Consider the following 12,850-nt stretch of genomic DNA (forward strand, 5'->3'; position numbering starts at 1 on the left):
GCTGGGTGAAATATCCAATACCCACGCGCAGTGCTTCCTGGCTCTTCCATAGGCCCCTAGTTACCGTTTCTCTCGGGGTTAACACTCGCGCCCCAGGGGAGCGCGCTCAGAGCTGCGGCGTTTCCCGGAGCCAGGGCCCCGCTCCGCGCCCTTTGCTAACCCCCGCAAGCCCGGGGCAAGTGCTGAGGAACCCAGCCATGACGAACAGCAGCCGCCCCGCACGCACCCGCGTGGCCTTAGCTGACCCTGGTGCTCATCGCCACGCGCGCATATATAGGGGCGCCAGGGACATCCCAGAGCAACCCGACCCCGCGACCGCCCGCCGCTCCCGCCTGCACCATGCGCGCCGCGCGCAAAGGTAAGCAGCTGAACCCCACCCCGCGCCAGTCGGCGCCATTAGCGTTGCCTGTCGGGTAGCGGGCTGGTCTTGATCCATCCGCTCTTCCCAGGTTACGCCTGGCTGTGCGCCCTGCTCTGGCTGCTGGGGAAGCCGCCAGGAGCCGTTTTCGTGGCAATTTGTGCCCGGCAGGGAGACTCGAGCTGCCGCTTCTTGTCCGTGTCTGATCTTTTCGACCGGGTGATCCAGCACTCGGACAGGCTACACAGCCTCTCCAGGGCGCTCTACGTGGACTTGGTGAGTGCCCTGTCCTGCCACGCCACAGGCTCCCCTGCTCTTCCAGGGATCTCCTCTGCTGCCCACCTGAGCGATCTCTGACCCAAAGCATCTGGCTTCCTCTCTCCTCCTGACAGTTCAAGCCCTGGGCTGGGTATGCGGTCGGTCTGTTGTTTGCTGTCTCCGTTCTGTACCGCTGATGATCTACGGGAGCCTGGCACTGCCTGCTCAGTGTTTATTTACTCATACCACGTGTGACATAGTAGCTCCATGGGCTAGCTCTGCTCACAAGTTTTCCCGTGTTTTGATTGTAATGTAGTGGTTTGTCGCCTAAATGGTTGCACTGGACCTGAAGGGGACAAAGTGGCTATTGAAAACCACTAAAGTTACAAACTACAGTTGTGGAACATCTGGTGTGTTGAGTTCTTTTTCTTCCCCTTAGGAAAAAAACTTTCTACCCAATGGAAACAAGTTGGGCAAATGGACAGGTAAATGCCACACCTCCAAGATGCTGACCCCTAATGGCAAGGAGTATGTCCAAAAAATACCGGTAAGGCCCTATTACCTTGCACTGGATTTGATATGGCATGCAGTGATTAAAGATACAGCCACAATTTGTATGGGGAAACTCAAGGGGACAGTTTGTCAAACTGAGCTGTGCCAGATTCTAAGGAGGGAAGGAAGAACAGAAGATCCTCACTGAAGAGGCAGGCCCAATCCTGCAAAGTGCTGTGCATCCTCCACTCCCCACGGCTTCAAAGGAAGTTGAAAACGCTCAGCACCTGCTGGTAGGAAGCCTCACATGGCTAATAGGTGAATTCTCACCATAGTCCCAGCCAGGGGAATTTTGTACTCTTAGAAGGCTAAGATTTTGTCATGGATATTTTTAGTAAAAGTCAGGGACAGATCAGGGGCTTCCAGGATTTTTTTTTTTTATTGCCCGTAACCTGTCCCTGACTTTTACTAAAAATATCCATGATAAAATGGGAAGGGACTGGGCAGCTGTGGGGTGGCTGGGAGCTCCGGGGCCCCCACCACCCGTGGGGACTCAGAGCTCCATGGTCCCCCTGCATGGTGGCGGCTGGGGAGCTGTGGGGTACCCTTCCCTGCGCTGGGTGGGAACTGTGGGGTACCCCCGCTGCCCATGGGGGCTGGGAGCTTGGGGGCCTAGTGCTTCAGGTGGAGGGGGTATCTTACAGCTCCCTGCTGCTGCGGGAGGTGGTAGAACCATGCAGCTCCCAGCCCTCGGGGCTGAAGTCACAGAGGTCTTTGTGGCTTCCGCGACCTCTGTGACAAAATCATAGCCTTAGTTATAGCTGATGCTTCCTCTTTAAAGTTCTTGCATCCTACATATTTGCAGAGTGTAAGCAGGGTAGCTGATGAAATTGAGATCTCACAATTAATCCCAATTTCCTTCTATATTGTAAGAAATAATGTTTGTGGGGCTCTATAAGATTAATTCACAATCATTAGTTATAAGAACGGCACTGAAATACTTAAACAAAGGTGAGACATCCCAAAAGACAAAGAGGGATACGTTTTCCCTTTAATTTACTCTGGCACAATGAAAGACAAATCTAGGAATTAGCTGTGACCTCTACAAATAAATTTGATTAATCAGTGCCACTGTGAAACTTAGAAAGCCATTATGAGAAAACCATGGGGCGGATGGAGAGAGAAGCAAATATTTTTAAATAGAAATGTTTCAAAGAGGAAAAAGTATAGTGAGGAACAGAAATCAAGCAAAGAAACTGTAGGATCTCAAAGCTAAGAAAAGTATTTTAAAAATAGTGAGGAAAAGCAGACATTGAAAAGCCAAGGACACACAGACAGGTGTGAAAAATATTGTAAAAGGGGGATGGATAAAAAGAAAAAATGGGAGAAAAGAAAAAGAAATCTACAAAAGTGTTATTTAGCAACTTTTCTCTTTGGTTTTGACATTAAAGTAATGGGGAAAACAAGTGAAAACAGATTGGCTCAGAATACATACAGCTGACAAGAAGGATAACAGTTTCAAAAGCAGCTAAGGAACTTTAGTGCCATTTTCAAAAGCAATTTAAGCATTTAGGAGCCTAAATCTCATGGAAAGTCAGAGGCTTAGGCTCCTAAGTCACATAGCCCCAGACCCAGAGGTATTTAGGTGCCTAAATCCCAGTTTTGACTCCACTACAATCCACAAAACTCCCACCAAACCCTATAGGTGTCTATACTCACTTGGTGCCTATGTTTTTCAGTGTAAAAATTCCCTAGGTATAGAAGTTCCTGCCTCTGAGCATGTGCACTACTGCCTCCCTAGGCACCCAGAGGCCCATCTCCTGCATAAACTCTGGAGCAATCCATGAACCAGGTGACACACAGGCATTTGGCCACCTAAAATGTGCTCAGAGGCCGCCTACTGCATTGGGTCCACTTCAAAAATCTCACCAGTAGAAGTGTTTCCAACCTTCCAACTTTTAGCCCAGTGGATAGAGCATTCACCTGACATTTGGGAAACCCAGCTTCAATTCCCTCCCCTCCCCCGCCTGAGGGGCAGTTAAAGATTTGACCAGGAGGGTGTCCCGCCTCTCAGGGGAGAGCTCTAACCACTGAATTACAAGATACTCTGATGTTGAGCTCCCTCAATCTCTCCTGTTAAAACTGTTCCACTTGGCTAACTAATGAAAGAGTGATTGGAACAAGGCAACTGCACCTGTGTCTCCCACCTGTCAGGTAGTGCCCTAAGCACTGAACCAGTCATTCTCGCACTCTTGCCCTGGCCCAATGACTATTTATTTATCCACTGTGGAAATGTAACTGGGCCACAGAGAAAGACTTTGTAATCTAGAGATTAGGGCACCTACATGGAAGGTGGGAGACCCAGAATCTAGTCCCCCGCTCCAATCACTCTTTCATTAGTTAGCCACAGCGGAAGAACTTCAAAAGGAGAGATTCAGTGAGCCCCCACATCAAACTATCCCATAGCTCAGTGGTTAGAATGCTCAGAGGTGGAGGCCTCCTGTTCACATCCTTTCTCCCACTCAGACAGAGTCGGGGGGGAACTGGAGCTGCATCACCCTCATCTGAAAGGAATGCTCCAACCACTGAGCTAAAAGTTAGACAGTAGGAACCAGCAACTCTTCCTCTGGGTGTTTTGTGTGGAGCAAGGCAGGTGCCTAACTTATTCCCACCAGAAACTACTTAGACGTCTAAGATGCCTGATTCCAGGCAAGGGATTTTCCTTTGTAAATTGTTAAGCACAAGATAGACACTTCCCCACAGGCTGGGCATAGGCACCTATCTTCCTGAGAGGGGCCAGGCTCATCACACACACCCCTCTCTTAGCCTCTCCATTGGCTAGTTTAGGTGGTTCTCCACCTAGCATGCTGGCTTTTGTGGATTGCAGACTACACTTATACTTCAGTAGTGAAACAGCTGCAGCTATGTCTCTTTAGCGCTTCATAGACCCTACCTATGCCAATGGGGGAGTTCTTCCATTGACATAGGCAATTTACCTCCCCGAGAGGCAGTAGCTAAGTCGATGGAAGAATTCTTCCATCGACCTAGTGCTGTCTACACTGAAGGTTAGGAAGGCATAGCTACATTCTCATGGGTGTGGATTTTCACTCCCTGAGAGACGTAGCTATGCTGATGTACGTTCCCAATGCAGAGGAGCTCTAAGCAACTATCTCTCCCCATTCATTGTGTAGGGAGCTAGGCACCTAACTCAGGCTCTGTGCATCTGAGTGTTTGTTCCTGTGATTTTCTAGGCACCTAAAAGTTAAGAGCAGCAATGCTTGGTATTGCAATGCCCGAGTCCCTTTGTGGATCTGGGCCTTAGGCACTTTTGAAAGTTTTCCCTTAAGACTTTTTTTTTCCATCTAACAACTCAGCAGTTTAGCATCTGATATCAATTTAGCACTATTTAAGGAAGTACCACCTCTTTGATGCAGAATTTGATTACAGAATGAGGTCCTAAGCAATTTGGGAAGAAGTTGCATGTGTAAAGTCATTTTGTTTTTTTGTTCATACTGATGTACAACTAGAGAGAAGAAGCCCATGAAACTTATTTGCTAAACATTTGAAAGTTAGTTATGAATTGTATGCATAGAGATTTTAAATGTGCCCAGATTTTAAGTATCATTATCTGTTTAAGTATATTGTGCCCAATGAGAACATCGTTGTTCATACACTTTGATGCCACTAATAGGAAAGTTCTTTCATATTTTGTTTTCAAGAGAGAAGAACTCACTCACTTGATACTGAGACTCTTGCAAGCCTGGAAGGAACCACTTTCCCACTTTGACCAGAATATTGGTCATCATCAAGAATTATCTAGTGACAGCCTGAGCAAAGCAAAGCAAATCAGCAATATGGTGCATGAGCTGAAGACTGGAATGGAGAAAGTAACAGAGAAGGCAAGATTTTCAACCTAATTTTTTTTAATACCAATTATACTGAAACACCAAAGGGTTCTCGAGGCCAAATTTGGCTCTCAGTTACAAAGATATAGCCCTAGCATGGGTGTTTACAGTGGAACAGATTCAACAGGAGAGACGGAGGGAGCCCCACATTACACTATCCAATAGCTCAGTGGTTACAGCATACTCCTGAGAGGTAGGAGACCCCAGTTCCAATCTTTCCCATGCCTGCCGGAGAGAGGGGAGTTGAACCTGTCTCCCCCACATCTCAGCGGAGTACTGGACTAAAAGTGATCAGGTGAGTCCTAGCATCATTTCTTTCTCAGGATGCTTTGTGTGGCACAAGGCCAGCACTGAACTCATTCCAGCAAGAAACTACCTAGGTGCCTAAGCCAAGGGAGCTAGGCAGCTCCCTGCATCCTGGACTGAGGCACCTATCTCTGAGAAAGGGGCATGGCCTTAGCAGGTCAGCATCTCCAATTGGCTAGCTTAGGCAGCTTCCTGCCTAGCATGCTGGCTTTTGTGGATCTCATTCTTAGGTGGCTTTCTCTCCCCATTCATTGTATAGGAAGCCTGGGCAATTAACTCAGCTTTGTGGATCGCAAAATTGTTCCTGAGATTTGCTAGGGGCCTAAAAGTTAGGCATTGCAACACTGAGGCCAGGTCTACACTGCGACTTTAAATCGGTTTAATGGCCGATATACCGATTTAATGCTGTACCCGTTCACACGACGTCGACATTAATATCGAGTTAAACGGCTCCTTAAATCGATTTCGGAACTCCTCCCAGACGAGAGGAGTAGCGCTAAATTCGAAAGTGATAACTCGGATTAGGGTTCGTGTGGACGAAACGAGCATTATCGGCCTCCCAGAGGTATTCCACAGTCCACCACTGACCGCTCGGGTCCGCAATCCGAACTCGGATGCGGAGTGCGTAAACAGGAAAAGCCCGAGACCTTTAGAGTGACATTTTCTGCTTTCACGTGTCCAGTCTGATAGCACGGTGGCGATGCAGTTCAAATGCAAGTAGCTCCTGCATTGAACTTACGGGAGATACTAGATCTGATCGCTGTAGGTGAGACAAATCTGTTTATCCAGAGCTCCATTAAAGAACAGGAAATGCCAAAGCGTTTGAAAATAAACTCAGGATACACAGCGGTGCTGACAACGTAACGGGAAGCAAGACTCAAATGGATGCTCATGGAGGGAGGGAGGGGGTAATGAGGACTACAGCTCCAGTCTCCAACAGCAGTCTCTGAAAACTATTTGCATTCTTGGCTGAGCGCCAATGTCTGTAGCTTAATACACGGTGTCTTGCGTGGTTCACGCAAACAGCTTGTCAGTCTCTTCCCCCCCCAGCACGTGAAAGAGAAGTAAACATAAATAATTCCTTGAGTACTGTAAATGTACCCTCTGGTACTGAATGCTGCTGGCAGAGAGTACGCGGGTGTTGAACGGTCAGGATACCGTTTGTGATCTCAGGTCCATGATTGCGTGCTATGGCGTTTGCTCAATGCACTCCGGGAAAAGGCGCCAAAGGGTTGCTGGCTGCCTTCACAAAGGGAGGGGTGAGGCTTACCCAGCACACCCGGTGGCAATGTTTTCTGCCCCATCAGGCACTGTGCTCTCAACACGGAAGTGGGAACTATGGGATAGCTGGGGAACAGCTACCCACAGTGCACCGCTCCTGAAATCGATGGTAGCTTTGGATCATGGACGCAAACAATCGATTTCGTGATCCCACTGTGGACGCGCTAAACCGATTTTATTAGATCTGTTTTGTAATATTGGTTTAAGCTAATTCGAAATAATCGTGCAGTGTAGACGTACCCTGAGTGTCACAACCCCCAAGCCCCTTTCTGGATTTCACCCCTAGCTACTTAAATAACTATTTTAAAGCCCTGTGACAAATGCTTTCTGGTAAATGTACATTGTGGCATCTGATTTATATTTGCAGCTCTCTCACTTTTAATTACCAGATAGTGGGCCTGATCTTCTATTCCATGTGCACTCACAACTCTCACTAAACTCAGCTGAAGCTGTGACTGAACAAGGAATGTAGAATCAGGCCTATTTTCTTTGTCTCTGACAATTAACATGTTTATTCCCATGCAGACATCCCACTAAATAGTTAAAAAATAAGAGAAAAAACCTTACTATCTCACCACAGGATGATACAAATTGAAACGGACATACTACTCAGCATATACAGCAGAGGGGTCATTTTATCCACTGCTGAAATGCAGCCACCAGTGAAGTGAAATTGAACAGCACCTCATAGGACAGAGCTATAAACGGGGAAGCCCAGTCTTCAGTTTGGCTATGAATATGGATTAACACTGCCCCAGAATTCAGGGGCATTTAAATATCTGGATTTTTGTTTAGTTTATCCTAGAGCTGGAGCCAAACATAAAATTCAAAAACAGATTGAAGCTTCGCCCAAGTTCAGGATATTTGTATCTAGGCTTGTAGCTCAGGCCCATTTCTACAACATGTCTTGGGGAAATTCTTGGATGGGAGGCTCTCTGAGGGAATGGCAGCTATGTCCATATTGTTCTGTGTGTGTTACCAAGGTTTCACAAATAGTAAAGTATAAGAAGGAAACAATATCAAATTGAAACTACCTGTTGCATAAACAGTGTCATGTGACAGTATTTGTCCATATTACACTGAATCTGGGCTTGATCTTGCCAGGTGGCCAGTCCTTCTGAGAGGTGGTGAGAGCCCTCATTTTGCATTGACTTTAACAGCTCTTGGGGGTGATCAGAACCTGCTAGAAGCCCTAGCACCTTTCTAGATGAAGTTCGTTAAATAAGGCTACAAGTCTGAAGAAAACTGATCCACTGTACTATCTTGAGATGGGGCAGCCATACTGAAGAGTGGCCTTTACCTAACTCCATGTTCAAAGAGTGTTATGTCCTTGATAGCATTGCCAAAGTTTTCTTTCAGAGGCAGAATTTCTAGAAACAATATGAGACCACTTCCAACTAGTCAGACTCTTATGTAGGCCCTGGGTAGTAGGAAATGCAGTACCATCGTTCTCTAGAGAACTTAGCACAAATTTTTTCAGTACTTGCATAAAAAACCTGGAGGTGAGCAGTCTACATTAGCTGATGATTTCATTAGTGGATATTCTATAAACCCTGATTTTGTTAGCTTCAACACTAGCACTTTGAGGATTTTGGTTCTACGCACGTTTATATCCATTGACAGGTTACAGTCATACATATTCTGTTTTCCGTACAGATGCAGTCAATGGGGATCATCAGCAATTCATTGAATGGAATGGGATCATCAGAGGCAGCTGGTTTATCCATTAGTAATGAAGCAAATTTGATGAGTGACTATGAGTTTATTCACTGCTTCAGGAGAGACTCCAATAAAGTACAAAGCTACTTAAAAATTCTTAAATGTAGGATTTGGCCAGGAAATAGTTGTTGAATTTTAATCTCTGACAGGCAATTTTCAGAATTAAAGCTACATGTTGTTTGCAAAGATGGAACAAAAATAATTTATAAGGGTTTTAGGACATTTACAGTAATAGTAAATTATTAACATAGAAAACTAGTTTTGAATGGCTTTGCCACTTATTTATTTTATACTGTTAACCTACACAGTTGAAATATTAAATAAGGCATAATGTGTGTATGTGAGTTTCACACACCAGGAAGAGTGGATTTCAGTGATAGTGCATAAATCAGTTTCTGTGTTTACTACAGTATGTCACACTGCAGTTTAAATAGCTCACACATTTTCAGGTGTGCGTATTGTCATTGAAGCTAAACATCAATAAATTAGCTAAGTCTTGGTACAAACATGCATAGACTTTAAATGAAGTATATTTTTACAATAAAAGTTGATTCATTTATCATGTGACAAAGTATTTATGTTTAAGAGTAAGCAATGTATGGTATTACTGATGGGTTTAGGAGGATACATGACCCTCTGACTACCCTTCTTCCCCATCAAACTTCTAACTTTTTTCCTAACTTGCTGCAAGCTTTTACAAGTATTGATGTAGTTTCAGGAGTCTGATACTCTGACACTGAGTAGCACCTTACTGCATGAGTAGTCCCACTGAGAACTCCTATGGAAAAAAGTACTATGGCACATAAGTAAGGGCCTAATACCTTCTTGGTAGTCCATCGATCCAATGATGACAAATCTGTGCAGATCATCTGTTGTTGGTCTCATGGTGTGCCCTCTGATGACTGTACAAGCCAATCCTAGAGGTGAACATTTTGCTGCAGATGGTGCATGGGAAGTTCGCGGTCAGTGGATTGTGCGCTGCTGATGCTCTATGACGTCGTTCGCGTGCCTCTTGTAGACACCGGCAGCGGTCTTCCTCAAAGGCGATGCAGGTATTTCTAACTGTTGCACGCCACTGTGTTCTGTCGCTGGCAGCGTCCTCAAGGTCCCTAGGTTTGATACTTGCTGTACTGCAGATTGGCTTTGATGGTGTCCTTGTAACGTTTCTGTGGACGACCTATATGCCGGATGCCCTGCGAGAGCTCACCATACAGAAGCTGGCGGGGGATTCTGTTGGCATTCATGCGGCTGACATGACCAGTCCAACGTAGCTGTGACTTCATGATCATCATTTCAATGCTTGTCATCTGGGCTTTCTTGAAGACCTTGAGATTGGGCACTTTGTCTTGCCAGCGGATCTTCATGACGTTGGGGAGGCAGCGCATGTGGAATGCTTCAAGCTGCTTGATGTGACACCTATACAGTGTCCATGTTTCGCACCTGTACAAAAGAGATGAGAGAACAACAGCTCTGTACACAAGCAGTTTTGTTGACATCCGGATGTTGTGGTGGTTTAAAACTTTGACATGCAGACAGCCAAGTGCATGGCTTGCTTTGGATATTGGTGCGTTGATCTCATTATCCAGTGATCCATCACTGGATATGACACTACCCAGGTAGTTAAAGTTCTCCACTACTTTAAGATGAGTGCCGTCAATGGAGATACTCGGGACAGAAGCATTTGATCCAGGTGCAGGTTGATGAAGAACTTCTGTCTTTCCGAGGCTGATAGTTAGTCCGAAGAGTTGTGAGGCCTCAGCAAACTTGTTGACAATGTGCTGAAGATCATTTTCAGTGTGAGCAATGAGAGCACAGTCATTGGCAAAGAGTGCCTCAAGAAGGAGTTTCTGCACTGTCTTAGTCTTTGCATTCAGGCGACGGAGGCCAAACCATTGTGCCAGTATTTCAAGTATATACCTCGGTCCAGATCTTTCATTGCATGGTTAAGGACGCATGCAAAGAACAGGTTAAATAGGACAGGAGTGAGAACACATCCTTGTTTCATGCCATTGGTGATGTTGAAGGGGGCTGATGTGGCTCCACCAGACAATACTTCGCATGTCATGCTGTCATAAAAAAGGCGTATAATCTGGACAAATTTTCTTGGGCAGCCAAGTCGTGTTAGAATGGTCCAAACGGCTTCAGGGGTGGGCAAACTAGGGCCTGTGGGCCGGATCCAGCCCGCAAGCCATTTTAAGCCAGCTTGTGAGCCACACCATGCAGCTCAGCCCCACTATGGTCGGGGGGCTGGATCGGCGGCCGGACCACACAGCTCAGCAGTGTTCCAGCTGGGGTGCTGGGTCAAGTATTGCATAACGCAGCTTGGCCTCACTCCAGCTGGGGCGCTGGGTCAAGTGTTGCATAACGCAGCTTGGCCTCACTCCAGCTGGGGTGCAGGGCCACAACATACGGCTCCCGGAAGCCGCAGCATGGGCCCATTCTGGCTCCTGCGCGCTCCAATGGGAGCTGGAGGGGCAATGCCTGTGGATGGGCAGTGTGCAGAGCCGCCTGGCTGTGCCTCCAGAGAAGGGACATGCCACTGCTTCCGGGAGCCACTTGACGTAACACCACTCAGAGCCTGCACCTCCTGAGCCTCTCGCAACCCCCTGCCCCAGCCCTGATCCCCGTCCCGCTCTCCAAACCCCTCAATCCCAGCCCAGAGCACCCACCTGTACCCCAAACTCCTCATCCCCAGAGCGTGCACCCCCTCCCACACCCCAATCCCAATTTTGTGAGTATTCATGGCCTGCCATACAATTTCCATTCCCCGATATGGCCCTTGGGCCAAAAAGTTTGCCCACTCCTGGCCTAATTACTGGTTCAGTCTGAGTGCCAAGTTTGGATGGTGGATAGGGGTGTGTTTCCTGCACACATATCCAGAGTCAGTGCCAAGATATGGGAGGAGCTATTTTATATTTTCCTAACTATAACAAATGAATGGCACATAATTTGAATTTACACTAGTCGAGAATGAAACATCTTTGCCTTCTGAGTCCAGATGATGCATATGAGTAGGCATTTATAACTCATTTGGACTCAGTGTTGGCATTCATGATTACCTGGGCCCTGATCTTGCAAATACTCATGCAAGTGCTTAACTTTATTACTGGGAGCAGTGCCATTTGCACTATTAGAGTACATTTTTGCCGGAATTGGACACAGTTTGCAAGCATATGCACATCTACTGTGGGAAACCATAGAAAATCAAAGAGATGACTTAGAACTGAACACCAAGCAGCAACTTGTCAAGTTATGTCTGAGCGTCCATAATGCAGAGCTGGCCTTACTTTTTCAGAGGATATCTGCAAGAACTCAGCACCTCTGCAACTCATCCCAAGTGATTTTCCTCAGGTTGTCTTCCAACAGCAGAGTGGAAAAAGTCACATTTCAGATAGCATAATGTTAGTTATCCCCAGAGAGCTAGATTCACAAAGGGACTAAGGCACCTAAGTCAAACATTTAGGCACCACTGGAATTCACAACCACCCTACTTAGCTGCCTCCCAACATCCCTAGGCACATAAGGGCCTGCCAAAGGGCCTAAATTTAGGTAACTGAGCATGCACACAGCCTTAGCCCTGATGCCACCCAGCAGGTTGGTGCCTAGGCCCCAGTGAGATTCACAAATGAGGTATTCTGCCTTAACCCACACAAAAAGGCCTCACAAGGTTGACCAGGAGAGCCCCCTTTTAGGCCAGTGGGTAGTGTATGCATCTGGGATATTAGAAACCCAGATTTGATTCCCTCCTTTGCATGATGAGGAAAATGGGGTTGAACACAGGCTTCCCACAACTCAGCTAAGGGCCCTAAGTACTGGGCTAACTGTTACAAGTACCTGCTTCTACACTTCTTGCAAAAAGTGGCTTAGGCACCTTCTCCAAGAGAGGGTTCACAGCTATGAGTCCCAAGCAGAGTTAGGAACCTAGTTCTGTGAGAGGGGCAGGATTTAGGCCACAGCCATCTGCTTGTTTTTTTCTAAGGGCTAGCGCAGATGGCTCCCTACTCAGTGTGCAGGCTTCTGTGAATCCCATAACTTTCCCCATCCATTGTACAGGGAGCCTGGGTGCCTAACTCAGGGTTGTTAATTCCACTGGCAACAGGGCATCTAAAAGTGAGGCATTGCAGCAGCCCCTAAGTGCCTTCGTGAATCTAGCCCAGAGTGCCTAAGCTATTTGGTAAGTTATTGCAAAACTGATGAAGGAGCCAAAATCCAAAGCTCTTACTGAGCCTATGAATATCCAAAACTTACAGCTAACCACAACAAATGTACAATGTCTTATACTACCGTAGCAAATACAATAAAAACGGGAAGAGACTCAACCAAGAAGTTCCCTGAACTTGCCACTTGTCCTCTTCTTGTAACAGTACAACCAAGGAGGGCACCTGAATGCTGTTTTTATCTACGGGTGGGATGTGAGTTGCTTGGATGGAGATGGTCTTCGTGAATCAGGTTTTCTATGGCTAAGCCCTTGCTCATCTACCTTTTCATGCTCTGCATTGTGTATCTCCTCTGATTGGAGAGAACTAGACAA

The 12,850-nt window shown here is 46.6% G+C and overlaps 1 protein-coding gene across 1 annotated transcript; it reads left to right on the forward strand.

The window, feature by feature from the left end:
* Positions 1-197: 197 nt before the first annotated feature.
* Positions 198-8,832, forward strand: LOC116821697 (prolactin-like). Its single transcript, XM_032775062.2, is given in 6 exon segments — positions 198-308; positions 310-358; positions 450-634; positions 1,056-1,163; positions 4,828-5,007; positions 8,257-8,832. Coding segments are annotated over 6 exon segments (828 nt in total). The 3' UTR covers positions 8,452-8,832.
* The last annotated feature ends 4,018 nt before the right edge of the window (positions 8,833-12,850 follow it).

Source organism: Chelonoidis abingdonii, chromosome 1, assembly GCF_003597395.2.
Source record: "Chelonoidis abingdonii isolate Lonesome George chromosome 1, CheloAbing_2.0, whole genome shotgun sequence".
NCBI classification, from domain to species: Eukaryota; Metazoa; Chordata; order Testudines; family Testudinidae; genus Chelonoidis; species Chelonoidis abingdonii.